Source organism: Podarcis pityusensis, assembly GCF_964106645.2.
Source record: "Podarcis pityusensis genome assembly, chromosome: Z".
NCBI classification, from domain to species: domain Eukaryota; kingdom Metazoa; phylum Chordata; class Lepidosauria; order Squamata; family Lacertidae; genus Podarcis; species Podarcis pityusensis.
This window is the reverse complement of record NC_138044.1, coordinates 47,341,186-47,356,942: the sequence shown is the minus strand read 5'-3', so window position 1 is coordinate 47,356,942 and position 15,757 is coordinate 47,341,186. Positions and strand designations below refer to the sequence as shown.

The following is a 15,757-nucleotide window of genomic DNA, read 5'->3' as shown; positions in this document are numbered from 1 at the left end:
GTCAGAAAGATTAGTCCCCACTTCTGCACCAAGAAAAGGTGAATTCTGTGTCTGGTGTAAATGATGCAAAGACGTATATTTTGCAGAATATATTCTGCTGCTGCTGCTGCTGCTGGTAGTCGCAGAAGGAAACAAAGTAAAGACACTACCTGTGTCTTAAGGAGAAGGTCCAGGAAGGTTGGTGGGGGAATAGCTGGCAAGTGGCTATTGTGAGGCAGGATTCCTTTAGGTGCCAGAGATAGAGGGAAGGTGTGGCTTCTCTTCGCAGTCCCTCCAGTGACAGCCTAAAAGGGAGCTGGAAAAACACCCCACCCCTTTCTGAGACCTTCCAGTGCCCTTGTAGGAAATATACAGAAAGCAGAATGCAAGCAACAAGATTCCATCCACCCCTTTGGCATGTAAATCAATGAAGACCAACTCTGAAGTGCCCCCTTTGCTGGCACACGGCCCATTCCTCCCTCCCCCTGATGCATGCAGACTTCCAGCATTACCCCTTTCACTTTGCAGCCCTCAAAGCTGGAAGCTCCCCATACAACCCCATTGCTCACTAGCTCTGCCTCTTCCTTTCTCTGGACAAATGAAGGTGCAATATTAGGGCTCTGTTACCTTGACCCTCTGTGCAGGTGCCAAGTCCTGGGCTGGAAGAGGCAGGTGTACCCCGGGAGGATTTCTGGAAGCAGCACTGTGCCCAAAGAGCAGCCAACTGACCCCAGGGCTTGTGAACAAGGCTTGGACCATGCCCCTGCTTGCCCACCCAGCAAGAGGCCTCACAGACCCCTCCCCAAGAAGAAGTACAGAACAGAGAGCCCTGGTACCTGGTCTTTCTTTTATGCCTGGCAATGGGTTGTTGCTGGAAAGGGCGTTTCCCATAAGACATGGAGGAAGAGACGTTGACGGTGATCATAGTGGCAGCTTCTCTGTGTGTGCAGACTGGGGAGCGCAGCAGCAGCAGCCTGCATTTTATCTGAGCTTCTCCCAGCCCCCCCCCCTCCTCTGCCCTGCTTTCGGGGGGGGGGGCTACAAGAGCCATCATGAAAAGGTTGACATGAACCAGACTCCAGCAAGCCCATGGTGTTGGGAGAAGGCACGCCAGGCGCCATTAACCCCTGCTTCCCTAGCGGTCTTTGTGCCACGCAAATGGAAAAGGTGGAAAATGGAGTTTTTAGGGGATTGTTCTGCAAGCTCCTGCCCTTTCTGAGTGTTATGTACTAAGCTTGGATCCTAGAACAATAGGCAGGTAGGATCGTAGAATGCAACAACTGATTGGCCTGCAGGAAAAGACCAACCAGGCTCCAGGAGGGAAGCAAATGTACCATAAACAAGGCCCTTACGGCTCATGCATAACCGGTGCCAGTGGTCAGCCATGTCCTCGCCACCCTGACAGGGTCTAAGATTTTTGGCAAGCTGGACCTGGCCCAGGCCTATCAGCAATTGCCAGTGGACGGGGCCACCGCCGAGGCACAGATGATTGTAACGCACAGGGGCGCGTTCCGTGTCAAGAGGCTGAAATTTGGCGTCAGCGTGGCACCAGGCATATTCCAAAATCTAATGGACTCTCTCCTCAAAGGAATTCCCAGTGTCACCCCTTCTTCGATGATGTGTTGATCGCTGGGGGAGTTCAGGGACCAACTCCGCACCGTCCTGCACCGTTTCCAGACGGCCGACCTCAAGGTGAAGTGGGAAAACTGTCTGCTAGGAGTGCAACAGGTGAATTTTCTATCATTTACGGTGGACACAGACAGAGTCCACCCGACTGGGGACAAGGTGCGGGCTATTTTGATGCCCCGGCACCTAAGGGTAAGGCGGAACTCCAGGCCTTCTTGGGACTATTGAACTTTTACCTTCTTACCCCACAAGGCAGTGGTAGCGGAGCCCCTACACAGACTGTTGGACAAGTGGGCCCCATGGGTGTGGGGGCAGCGCCAGGAGGCCGTGTTCCAAGCAGTCAAAGACCTGCTCATCTCGAACTCAGTCCTAGCGCACTTTGATGAGAGGTTGCTGGTGGTGCTGGCATGCGACGCCTCGCCCTATGGCGTTGGCGCCATCCTAGGCCACCAACTTCTGGATGGAAGAGAGGTGCCGATGGCTTACTTTTTCCAGACCCTCTCCACAGCCGAGAGGAACTATTTGCAAATAGACAAAGAGGGCCTGGCAATCGTGAAGGGGGTAAAGAAATTTCACAATTTCTTGTATGGGTGCCCCTTTACCATAGTGACCAACCACAAGTCACTACTTGGCCTACTTGCCCCCGAGAAGCACATCCCTCTAGTAATGTCAGCCCGCGTCCTCAGGTGGTTGATTTTCCTCACCGGCTACCAGTATAAAAGGGTCCACCGGCCCGGGAAGGTGATGGGCCATGCGGACGCGCTCAACAGACTGCCACTACCTGACCCAGCACCCGCACATGACGTCATGAGCTTGGAACAGCTTCCTGACTGCCCCATTCAGGTGCCGGAATTAGAATGCCACTCCATGAAGGACAGGGTCATCTCCCGGGTCCTGGACTAGGTGTGGCGGGGATGGCCCAGTAGCAACTCCAAACCGGAATTTGCGGGCTATACAGTCCACAAACATGAACTGTCAGCCCACAAGCGGTGCTTGTTATGGGGAAGCAGAGTGGTCATTCCCCAGCCTCTTCGCCAAAAGGTCCTCACAAAAGCCCTACATGAAACACACTCAGGGGTAGTGAGAATGAAGGCCCTTGCAAGGAGCTATGTGTGTTGGCCGGGAATCGACGGGGAGATAGAGGCCTGGGTTAAATACTGCCAGACCTGCCAGAAGTCCTGCCCAGATCCCCCAAGGGCCCCCGTCCAACTCTGGGTGTCTGCCCGAGCGCCGTGGTCCTGCCTGCATGTGGACTTCGCTGGCCCCTTCCAGGGATGGACATCCTTCCAGGGTCGCCCTGGTACCATCCACTTCCACGGCCGCAGCCATCTGAGTACTACGTACGCTGTTCATGACCCACGGGTTCCCCGACACCCTCGTCTCGGACAACAGAACAGCATTCATGCCAGAGGAGTTCCAGACCTTCACAACGCAAAGTGCCATCCGCCACGCACAATCGGCACAGTTCCACCCCGCCACCAACAGCCAAGCATAGCGCATGGTGCAGACCACCAAGGAAGCCCTCCGCCACATGATGCAAGGGGACTGGAAGTACCACCTCGCTGCTTTTCTCCTAGCCCAGCATAGCAGCCCCAGCACAACGACCGGCCAAACTACTCATGGGCCGGCGCCTCACAACAAGACTGGACCGTCTTCAACCTGATAGAGCCCAGGATGAGGCAGCAGTGGGGGAAGGTAGGAACCCCCGGAACTTCCAGCCCCGCAACCCAGTGTACGCAAAGAATTTCGGGGCAGGCCCGGCATGGGTACCCGCCACAGTCACCAGGGCGACCGGCCCTATGTTATATGAGGTGCTAACGGAGGTTGGGTAAGCCTGGCGCTGCCACTGCTATCAACTACAGTGACAATTCCCGGGGGGGGGGACTGCGAGGAGGGCTGGACAGAGGAATCCCAAGGGGACAGCAGAGGGGTGAGGCCCATAGAGCAGGAGGAGCGGGTAAGGGAGGCAGAACTAGGAAGTCCAGAAGCAACCCCTGAGGCCGAGCAGCCACAGGAACCAGAGCCATGAGCAAGTGGACCAGCGGCACCTGGCCCAATGACCCCGTCACAGCTGGCAGCCCCAGAACAAGAGCCAGAACCAGGAACCCTTACCAAGACACCTGAGACCACAATGCATACGTAGGTGACCGGCATACCTCAATGACTACGAATGCTAACCTTCCGGGCGCAACGGGGAGGGGGGTTATGTACTAAGCTTGGATCCTAGAACAATAGGCACGTAGAATCCTAGAATGCAGCAACTGATTGGCCTGCAGGAGAAGACCAATCAGGCTTCAGAAGGGAAGCAGAATCAGCCAATCAGATGGGGCTCATTGTGTAAATAATGTATATAAAAGCCTGAGGTTTGGGGGACAATTCAATCACTGTTTTACAAGCTGCAATAAAGAGTATGAAATCACTACAGGACTCAGAGTATATTTTACTGAGTCTACTCTTAATGCCATGAAGGGTTGTAGCTGAGTGACATAGCACACACTTTGCTTGCAAAAGGTCCCATGTTCATTCCCCTCGCATCTCCAGGCGTGGTCGGGTGAGATTGCATCTGAAATCCAGGAGACTGACTCCTGCTTCATGTACACCAGACATGGAGGTGGGGGGCACAAACCTTTGGTCCTGCAGATGTTGCTGAATTGCAGTTCCCATCAGCCCCAGCAAGCATGGCCAATGGGCAGGGATGGCAGTAGTTGTAGTTCAGCAACATCTGGAAGGTCAAAAGTTCCCCATACCTGCTGTAAATAATATTGAGCTGGATGGCCCAATATGGCTCCAGCCAGTGTCATTAATCCACAATAATACTGAAGGGAAAGAATTCTCTAGTGCTAGACAGATAACCACACTGCCTTCTAATCTGGGTGGTTGAATGCAAGGTGATCTTGTCAGAAATGAAGCCTGCTCAGGGTCTAGGGTGTGTGTGCATGTGTGCGTGTGCGTGTACACACAGAATTGTTGGTCCACCAAGCAAAAGGGTGCATTTTGGGGGCCAGCCCCCCTCCATTCTCACATTCTTGGGTTTGGGAATCTTTTGTTTCTCCAACCTCTAAACTGTAAACAACCCACTTGCTTCCTGATCAGGATCCCTGACCCAAACCAAGGCTCCTGAGGGTCACTACAAGGCACAGACCCCTTTTCTTCCTAGCCAGGAAGTTCCACGGTGCCCTCATGTGGCCAATAGCAATCTGTACAGTCATGTGGCTTTGGAATAAAATAATGGATCTGGAGTCAAGGAGGTCATGCCCTTCAACACTTTTCAGGGCTTTTCCCTGTCATGGAATAAGCAGCGATGGCTGATGCCCATCGCCGGGCAGAAAACAGGGAGGCCAAGAGCAGACAGAGGCAGAACCAGTGACAAGCAGAGCCCAGAGCCAACAAATTTTAGTTTTGTTTCCATCTTCCACCCTGCTGAGTTGTACAAAGAGAGCGCTAAGACTGAGGAGAAAGTCCTCACTTTACTGAACCACTCTCCATAGTGAGTCCCCACCTGCTTATCTTCACAGACATTCATGGCCTTGCCCATCCCCTCTAGAGGACTGTTAGCTCTCAGAAGAAGAGCCTCTGTCCCTTCTGGGTACAAAGCAGTGTCTTGCACACAGCAGGGTGCAATAAAATGTTGGCTGGTGCACCTTTGTTACTGTAAAACTGCTTGGAACTTTTTGGGAAAAGCAGCATGTAAATACTTTAGCAAACAAACAGTTTTGCCCTTATCATAAGCAGATAAGAAGAGATGAATGGCTGGCTCAGCATCCAGTTCTCACAGTGGCCACCAGATGACTGTGGAAAACCCCTGAGCAAAGCAGCACTCTTCCCTGCTGTGGGAACTGATATTCAGAAGCAATACTGGCCCTGACCATGGAGGAAGGGCTTAGCTACCATGGGTCGTATTGCCACTATCATTCTGTTTAGCAGTTAAAAAGTGCCTTCTCAACTGTGTAAAGTGTTTTCAAATGCATCACCTCAGTAATCTGTATCACCCAACTGTGGGAAACCTAATACGACCCCTGCACGGGGCTTTGGAAACCCCGGCAACCAGCCATTCACCAGCACTTTCAAAGTACAGGCCTTTGCCCCAACAATCTGATTTCCAACAATGCTGGGGGGGAAGCGGGTTACAGGGCTGCCCTGACTTGCAAGGTTTTTGGGAGGGATGCTGCAGCAATGTGTATTAAGTACTGGGAGCATGAAAAATAGTTGTTTTCCTCATCCATATCCCCATTTTTCAAACATGATGATGAAGCAGTTGAAGAAGACTTCCAGCGCTTTGGGGCTGGACCTTTGATGCCTTGTCTGTCCTCCATGACAATTACGCAGCAGAAGATCATGCAGCTTTGCTCAATTTGGATAATACACGCAGTCCACAGAATCCACCTTTTCTGGTGCAGGATTCTGATTTTTATTTTGTCAGTGGTAAATGATACTGAGCCTCACCCCACACTATCCATTTTGGAGACCCACATTTCTGGAAGCCGTACAGCCACCCCACATCCCCAGTCATGCCCCACAGCTGCCTGTACTCATGGGAGAAGCAACAAGAAAAAGGAGGTTAGCAAATGGGGCAGGACTCTGCATGCCTAGTTTGCTGCCAAATCAGCTGGAATGGAACTGGCCCTACAAATGTCTATCGGAGAGGAAGTTATACCCATGTTCTTTAGAGATGAACTACCAGGTTATTCCAAGGGAGAGGCAGAGGAGGTGGGGCAAGGGGGTTCTTGCTCACCTGGTGAAGTCCTCGTCCCCAATCATATGGCGTGGCACAGGGGAGTAGCGGGCAGGCGCGACCTGGGGCGGAGCAGGGTAAGCTGGCTTGCTCTCCATTCCTCCAAGGTAGCCCAGGCCAGGGTTATGGCTTATGTGATTGTCAGCCAAGGCAGAGAAAGCTAAGGAGACACAAAGAAGAGGCATCAGTGAGGTAGAACCAAGGGCTGTGGTAGGGCTGAGGTGGGGGTGGGGGTGGGGACCCTTGTTTAGAGCAAAGGCCCTGGGCCCCAGGTGGGGAGCCTTCTGAGGCCCACATGGCAGCCGCGGACCAGAAGGGAAAAGTGGGCAGAATGACCTTTGTGCAGTAGGTTACATGGCAGTCACCAGAAAAGTGAAAGGCTTCCATGCACTCATATCTCTATTGCCATCCAGGCAAGGAAGAGACATTCCTCCAACTCTACAATCCTATGATTCTGTATTTCTATAGTTCATGGGTAAGTTCCAGGCAGGCAAAGACATTCAAGCTGGCTGCTGAGCAGATCTGGTGATAGGTACGTCCTGAAGAGCAGTTGTGTGACTTAGCTAGAATCCCACAGTCCAGATGGAGAGGTCTAGATGTTCTCCACCTCTAGGCTAAGAGATACTCCAGAGAGCACCCCATCTTTCTCCCCCTCGCTCAGTGCCCCAGGACTATAAATTCCCTTTGGTGCCTGTGAGGTCAAGAGTGGGATGAAATCTGCCCACCCACCCACCTTATTCCTTGCCTTCTCCTCTTGGGTCTATGGGGGGGGGGGAACCAGTAACTCAGCGCCTGACATGTTGTCTGGTGCAATAACTGACCCAATACATTTTGGCAGCTGAGGCTGGATCTGTTGTCCCCTGACTCCTGCTGCTCAAGGCGACTGTTTCAACTTGCCTCATGGGTGGACTGGTCCTGTCCAGCACCTCCTCTAAGGGCAGAGGTTTGCTGATAGGAGGAGGGGCCAGAGACAGGAGGGGCCTTACTGGAAGTGTCTGACAGCACAGAAGCAAAACCTCCCCTTGTGTCACAGACTAGTTGCACACAGAGGAATGGTGGGAGGCACCAGTTGAGGAACCTCCAAAGGAAGAAGGCTCAGGTAGGACAAGGATGAGTGGTCAGAGAGAGAAGAGGGAGAAGACTGGGAAGAGGGGAGGTCAGTAGCTGAAGAGGTAACAGGGCTTAGTGAGCTGGGAGAGTGTGGCAGAAGCAGGCAGAAGCAGAGGCTGGAGAGGAGGAGGGCCAAGAGGCAGAGATGAGTCAGGCTGGTGAAGAAGCCTGGGTGTCTCCCCCTCCTGCTGTGACTAGTTCCCCTCCCACCTGGTCTCCCAGAACCCGCAGAGGTATGAAGAGGGTGGAGCAAAGAGAGACAAGGCATTAGGAGTCTCCGATTGCTTGGGAAGGGGGAGACGTAGGCAGCTGTGGGAAAGTGGGGCAAGACCTACCAAGAAGAGTTGCTGTGCTCATTAGGCCTGAGCAGATCTTGTTTCTAATAAAGAGTTCACTTACTCTGTGTGATTTATTGCTGACTTGCTCCTGACACTTTGACATCCCGCTGGGACTCTCCATGAGAACTGATCCCACACTTTCTGGTTCCACAACCACCACCTCCTTCTCCTCCAGCTCCGGGGCCTCCTGATGCCCTGACAGAACCTGTCCCAACTCACTGGGACCATGCACAGGACCACCAGTTCCCAGCTCCCCCCCCCCACTCTTCTTTCTGATCCAAGCACCCACTCCAGAACACCTCCACAGGGCTCATGACATCCTACATGCAAAATAGCTTCTCTTCCACTGAACTCTGACTTCCACCCCAGGAGCAGGAGGCAGGGGAGGGCAGGTACGTACTGCTGGCGTAGTCAGGTGGCGCATACATGTCGTTGAGGTGGGAGCTGCCTGGCTTGGCCACCTTCAGGTACACCATGTCCGAAGTGTTCTTCAGTGCAGCCACGGCCTCCTCATGTCGGACGTCTTGCAGGTTGGTGTTGTTCACCTGGAGAGAGTGGGTATGGCAGGGGCAGGAGAGAGAAAACAGCCAGAGGCTTGTCTGTGTTGCAGATCTGACAGAGTGAGCCAACTGAGATGGGCCAATGAGAAGAACCTTGCTAAATCAGATGCATCCACTCCTGTACCCCGCTGCCCACAGTGCCCAACTGCAGCAGTGTCTGATACTGAGGTAGACTGCCTCTGAGCGTGGGTGCTCCATCCCTATCATGGCCAATGACAAACATAACAAAACGACTCCAGTATCCTACTTCCCATGGACGTAGCCAGGGTTTATGATGTGAGAGATAGGCTTTATGTCGGGCGAGGGCAGAACTGAGTTACCTGTGATGCGATTGGTCAGTTGGTTAAGTGTTTTTATTTATTTACTTGACTGGGAGGGGCACCTGCCCCCCCAGGCTATGCCCATGCTGCTTCCTGCAGCCGGCAATTGGATGGGCCTGAAGGGCCGCAGGTCTCCCCAGTTTTACATTCCCAGTTAGGCAGAGATAGACTGCCTCTGAGCATGAGTGTTCCATTGTGAATGAAAAGCCTAAACAGAGGCCTGCCGGGATCAGATCATCTAGCTGCCTTCCCACAGTAAACGAACGGATGCTTCTAAGAAGCCATGCTAAGCCGCAAAATGTTTTGGGGTGGCCACACAATTGGCAGGCACTGCCCAGCACCCAGCTCCCTTGCACCGAGAGTTGACGCCATCCATGCTGTCACCCATCCCAACACTTCGAAGAAAACAAGTCGGGTGCTCACTGCTAGCAGTCGGTCGCCAATCTGCAGCCGCCCATCTTTCTGAGCCGCACCACCTTCTATGATCTTGGTGATGTAAATGCTGTTGTCTCCAGGGATGTGCTGGTTCCCGAGACCCCCGGCGATGCTGAAGCCCAACCCTGGGGAGAAGGAGGTGGGGTTAGGGAGCTCTGCGATGGTTGCGCTGGGATGTGGAGAGATCTGCCTGCCATGGGCCATGTAAGAACATTAGGAGAGCCTGGATGTGGGCTTAGGCCAGGGGCCCTTCAAGTCCAGGATCCTGTTCTCACAGTGGGAACCCAGATGCCTGTGGGGAACATGAAAGCAGGATCTGGGTGCAGCAGCAGTCTCTCCTCTTGCAGGTTGCAGCAACTGGTATTCAGAAGCATTAACACCTCCAACTGTGGAGGCAGAGCACAGTCACCCTGGCTAGTAGCCATTGATAGCTTGATGCTCCATTAATTTGTTTAATTCATTTTTATAGTCTGGTATGTAATCTGGTATAAAATCTCTGGGGTGTTTTTTTTTCCTCCCAGGCTACTGCCCCTAGGCCCATCATCCCTCCCCAGTTTTTCACATTTCTATCCTTTCCTTAAAAAAGAAAAAGAAAAAAGACTAGTAAGCAATAGGTGGGCGAGAGAGCAAAAAAGTGAGTTTCTGGGTCACTGAATTCTAGACTCTTAGAGGAGCAGGTTGCAGGCATTGGGTTGGAGGGTTTGCTGAGGAGGAGCAAGGGACAGGGGTGTTGAGACCTGTGTCCCTGGCCCCTCCTCTCCGGTGGGCTCTGTCACCTACTAAAAGCCACAGAACCCTGCTACACCAAAAGGAAGTTTGCCAATATCCAACCCTAAGGAGCTGAGTCAGGGCCATGACCTTCTGGAGGCCCAAGAGATGGTCTGTGCCTCTGTTGACAGCCTGCTGGAGACCTCCTTCTCAGCAGCAGAATCTGACTCTTGATTGCACAGGTAAGATGGAACCTGCCCCTGGACTGCTGCTCCTTCACCACAGAAGGAGCACCAACTTCCGCACGATCCCTGCCAGTGTCTTTGAGCAATCTCTAGTTTTTCCCTGAACCAGCCTCACTCTCTGAGTATAAGGAGGTTGCCTTATACTGAGTCAGGCCCTCTTGTACAGCACTGTCTCTACATCAACCAGCAGCAGGCAGGCAGGGAGTCTCTCCCCAGTCCTACCTGGCCATGTTGGGGATTGAACCTGGGACCTTCTGCACAGACCAGGGGCTCCAGCAGTGAGCCATGGGCCTTTCCACAGGAAGCTGCCTTACACCGGGTTGGACCATGGGTCCCTCTTGCCCGGTATTGAGATCCTGGCAGGATCTCACCAGGGTTTGAGCCAGGAAATGTCTTCCAACCCTACTTGGGCTTGAGACCAGGACCTTGTGTATGCAAAGCTGATGCTTCACTACTGAGCCACGGCCCTTTCCCTTTGACCTCAGCAGCTCTTGCTCCAACCACCCCACTTTGCCCTGGACAACTGGGACAAACCCACCTGGGTGTTTGGATCCACCCAGCACTGACCCCTGCTTGGCTCCTGGCCGCAGCCCAACTTCGCGACAGGGGCCTAGAGACCACTGGCCTCCAGGTTTATCCACCAGCCGGGAAGCAACAGCCCCAGATACATGCTAGCACATGACTGCCAGCAGGGCCCACACCCAGGGCAGTCACCTTTGGGTCCTTTCATCAGGTTGACCTCCATGATGGTCTCTGGTGGGGGCTGCCTTCTCCGCACCAGGAGCCTCACCACAGGCCCCGCTTCCTTCAGGGCCTCCACGGCCTTGCTGTGCACGACCTCGGAAACATCGACCTCGTTCACTCTCAGGACACAGTCGTTCACCCTGCGCCACAGGGGCAGAACAGCCAAAGAGGAGATGGTGAGGGAGGGGAGAACTCCGGAGGGCTAGCATAAGTATGTATATAAATATTTTAAAGAAAAAGGCCCTCAATCGCTCCTTAGTGGTTCCCCAGCAGAATGCCCTAAGATGGGCAGGTGCAGGGCTCAAGGTGAGCAACCACCCCAAACCCTCCACCCTTACCTCCTGCTGTGTCCTCATTTTACTTTGTAAAATTCAATCAATTTTCTGGGGGAAATTCTTTTTTTAAAATTGGTGTCGTGGGGGGTGGAAAACATGGCAATATGGAAAAGCTGGATGGGAGCATGGGCATTGACCTTGGGCCAACTGGTAGATGAAGAAATCAAATGTTATACTTATGGTGCATTAAGAGAAAATATCATCTGCCAGTTGTGGCCCAATGGCAATACCTGCAGTTGCAACTCCTTTTAATAACTCTTGTTTGGTCCGGCAGCTTAAGAGAACCCTGAAATATTGGAGCAATCGGATAATTCATTTGAAGGTAAAAAGCCAGGATTACTTTTTATGGATATTTATTATGAATAAATAAATTCTGATATGCAGAGTTTTAAAAAAGTCTAGAATAAAGAATTCAAATGTTTACTATGAACCAGAAAATGGGAAATTGTTTTAGCTTTGGGAGCAGATGTATTGATTATATATTAAGACTTATATAGTAGAAAATATTATTCGGAATTTATTGGACTCCCTTATGCCTGTAGAAGAAAGGGCTATCTAAAGTAGGCCTTTGCTGGAGATGTAATATGGATAATGATTCTTGAAAACAAACGTTTTTACAATGCCACATACTTACTAAGTTTTAGGAAAGAGTGCTGGACTGTATAAATAAGATGCTATGGAAAAATTTAAGACTTTCAGAAGTGAATATTATTTTGAACTATATACCTACTGTATGGAAAGTGACAATGGGACAGCAAAAATGGGCTCTACGTGCCCTAATGGTTGCTAAGAGACTAATACTGATGAACTGGAAGAATAGAAATATGATTCCCCTTAACCAATGACTTGACAACATGACAATATTAGAAACATATGGATGGACCACTTATAGACACAGACTTTCTTTGCATAAATATAATGATATCTGGAACAACTTTACACTGAATATATGCGTTATTAAAAAATTTGTATTTGAATAATAATAATAATACTATAAACATTTGTATATTAATGTATGGAAATGTAATTGAGTATTATTCTTTTATTTTTATTTCCATTCACGTTTTCCTTTCTTTTCTTTCTTTACATCACTTTTTTATAAGTGAAATTCTAATAAAATATCAAAAGAAAGAACGAAAAAGCATCTCAAAGTGGTTAAATCAACATGTTAAAATGGGGCCCATGGGCACTTTTGGACTTTTGAGCAGCTGCAGTGGGTGCCACCCCACTTCTGATCACTTCTCTTCGGCTTCCCTAGACGAGGACCATCTCTGAGAAAGAGAGAGGGCATGCATGGAAACGCTTCCCTTTTCCAAGGGATCTGGGCAAAAGTCAGATCCAGTAGAATTAACTTGAACCTTGAAAAGCCCATAGAGCTGAAAGAGGAAGTTGGGAAGAGCATCACCCTTCCAAATTCCTCCTTCAGCTGTATGTGCTTCTCAAGAGAGAAAAAGGCAGCCATCCTCACTACCTCATGACCAAGGATGAGGTGAGTGAGGAGGCTCAGAGGTTTCATGGGCGCCAGAGGAAGACCTCATGGGCGCCCTTGAGCCCGCAGGTGCCATGTTGGCAACTTTGTGTTAAGCGTACACTGAAACAAAACATGCATATACAAAAAACACAATCTAAAAATAGTCTGAGTGGTACGACCGTGCATTAACAGTCAGGAAATGGCTGAATGAATAGCTGTGAGTATCTACAGAGAGTCTAAAACACACTTTTTAATTTGTTTTGTTTTTACGGCACACACGCACACAGTTCATCAACAAAGATCTCATTTTAGGTTCCTTATCTGTACCTGCTTCCCTCCCCCCCCCCCAAGGCTCAGGATCCACCCTATGGCAGGACACTCACCCCAGACGCCCATCCATGGCAGCTGCTCCACCTGGGATGATCTTGGTTATGAAAATGCCAGGGTCATCAGGAATGTGTGGATTATCGATCCCTCCAGCAATGCTAAATCCAAGGCCAGAATTTCCCTGACAAGCATTAAAAAAAAAAGAAGGAATAAATAAATGGGACGAATCATAGAGTTGGAAGGGACCCTGAGAATCATCTAGTCCAACCGCTTGCAATGCAGGGATCGAATCTGAAACTTTGGTGTTATCAGCACCATGCTCTAACCAACGGAGCTACCCAGGCTGAGCTTATATGCTAACGATAATTAGAACAATACAGCAATTCAAGGGCACTGAAGGTATATTCAACAGAAAGTAATCATGGACATGAATGTAAAACTTGAAGTCTGCCAGTATCCTGATGTGGAAAATGAAAAAATCTCCTAGCCTCTGTTGAAAAGCACAGTCCTACCACATATAGCTGGGTCAGTTCTCAATACCATAAGCTCTGGTTTCCAAAACCACAACAGTGGAAAGAGGAAAGAGGGAACACGCATGTTAGATCCCCTTGCCCAGCCCTCCCCAACGTGGTGTTGTCCAAATGTTTTGAACTACAACTTCAATCAACCACAGTCAGCCATCCAATCTGATGGGAATTGCAGTCCAAAACATCTGGAGAGCACCAGGTTGAGGAAAGGCTGCCCTTTTCTCTCTGTGCTCCCCATGCTTGTACCTACAGAGCCAGGATGCATGTGCCTGCGTGGGAGGACTAACAAAGCCCAATACAGTCCAGAGACAAGTAGCGCTAGCCCTGGCACCACATCCATGGCATGGGTCCACTGGCTCTCACTCACCCTTTCCAGGACAATCTCTTCATACTTGAACATCCCGTCACTGCCATTCACCTGGGGAAACAAACAGGAAAAGTTTAACAAACAGATGCTGAAATATGAGATGCCCCAAATCAGTATTGGCGTTCCACTCACCCTTGCAGACACACCTGTTTGCAGAAGCATTTCCCTAGACTTGAACTTCCTGACTTAATTTTTTTAATTGTTGTGCTTTTTAAAAGCCTTTTTTACTGCAAGTTTTCATTATGAATGTTTTTGATATTTTTTATGGAATTGTTTTTTTGTGATCTTTAATTATGTGCGGATAGCTTATAATTGATTTTATACTTGTAAACCATATAGAAGCTGTCTTGGCATGTAAGTGGTATCTGGGATTATTATTGTGATTAGACACAATTTCTGGGACACAGGATTTTCTGGCACAAGGCTCCCTGCCTTCACAAATATACAGTGGTACCTTGGTTTACGAACTTAATCCATTCCGGAAGTCCGTTCTTAAACCAAAGCATTCTTAAACCAAGGTGTGCTTTCCCATACATAGCAGTGGGGGACTCAATTTACACTCAACAGGAAGCAAAACATGTCCTGCTTCAAAGGCAAAGTTCACAAAACAAAACACCTACTTTCGAGTTTGCAGCGTTCTTAATCCAAGTTGTTCATAAACTAAGCTGTTATTAAACCAAGGTACCACTGTATGTCCTAATTGTAAGGGCTCACCCACACTTACCTTTTGCCTAACACTTTCTAGACATGGGTCTATGCTTTGAAGTGCTGCATCTGAGCACTCCCCCCCACATTACTTTCCCCAGGAAAAACCCCCATTTAACACTGAATCAGAATAAACAACAATTCAGATTTTCCACAGATTTGTTGTTTGCTCTGATTCAGTGGTAAAGAGCAGGTGCACCGGGGCAAAGCACCGGGGCGAAAAAACACAAAAAACCAAAATCCCGGTGCTCAGACACACTTGTATTTTAAAGTGGAACTCTGGGTGAGCCCTTAATATATCACATCAGAGGCAGGCTAAGCAGCAGCAAGGACGGGAAGAGATATCCTGAAGAATATGCTAACAGCCTCAGCAAGAAGCTAAGAAGTGGATGGGACATATTCAAATGCACTGGAAGCTAAGGGGGGAAACAAAAGAGATATTTATTAATCCAACACATTAGAAGAGACAGCACATCTAAATGTTTTGTTTTGATTTATCTGAATTTCCCTAAAGAAGGGCCATTAGGGTTGAAACAAGTTGGATTATTAAATCCCTCCTTTGACAACCCCATTCCAATTCACTCCCACTTCAAGTTCCTTTTTGGGGTTCCTATTTTGTTGCCTCACTACATCCTCAAAGGACTACTGACTGTGGTGACTAAATGGCCATGAAAAGTCCAATTCTGAGTTTTGCAGGCTCTGCACAAATATACCTCCCCTGCCAGGGAGAGGAGCATGATGCAGCTTCTGCCTTAACTAAACAAAAATTCTGCACATAACCACAACTTGCGCCGCTTACTCTGCTTTCTAGATCAGCAGAGAAGGGCCGGGACAGATGGGATGGGGAGGATACAGACCAAGGACCAGAGGAAGCAGGTGGGGGAAAGCAGCAATTTTGAAGGGCACTGAAATGCAGAGTGTACCTGGGAGAAATTAGATTCAGTTCACATTTAAAGGCAAACCTTACAAATTTGTACTTTTTGGAAAAAATTATGCATCCTGAAACACAGGCATCCACTTTCTCAAATTTTGCAGCGCAGTTCTCTAGCCAAGTAAGGTGCACCCAAAAATGCATACACTGGGGCAAAGCGTGCATAAAAATGCATATATTAGTGAAGATAATGTACAAAAATGCATTGTGTCAGGGGAAACCGCTATACCAAAAAATGTGTACATTAGGCAAAACTACATACAATTTTTTTGGAAAAATGCTTACTAAAATGTGTTA

General features: G+C 49.6%; 1 protein-coding gene across 10 annotated transcripts in view; it reads right to left on the bottom strand.

Annotated features, from left to right (window-relative positions):
* The window catches only part of DLG3 (discs large MAGUK scaffold protein 3), a 116,636-nt gene that overhangs the window by 41,890 nt on the left and 58,989 nt on the right, over positions 1–15,757 (bottom strand). For 8 of the 10 annotated variants that reach the window (XM_080990064.1, XM_080990072.1, XM_080990068.1 and 5 more), the window contains 6 exons: positions 13,825–13,875; positions 12,987–13,111; positions 10,768–10,937; positions 9,089–9,225; positions 8,186–8,330; positions 6,338–6,497 (listed from right to left, as the gene is read on the bottom strand). In XM_080990064.1, coding sequence (XP_080846190.1) covers positions 6,338–6,497; positions 8,186–8,330; positions 9,089–9,225; positions 10,768–10,937; positions 12,987–13,111; positions 13,825–13,875 — 788 coding nt within the window. Of the gene's footprint in view, positions 1–815; positions 833–6,337; positions 6,498–8,185; positions 8,331–9,088; positions 9,226–10,767; positions 10,938–12,986; positions 13,112–13,824; positions 13,876–15,757 lie in introns of those variants that run through there. The other 2 variants (XM_080990074.1, XM_080990075.1) reach the window with 2 other exon arrangements.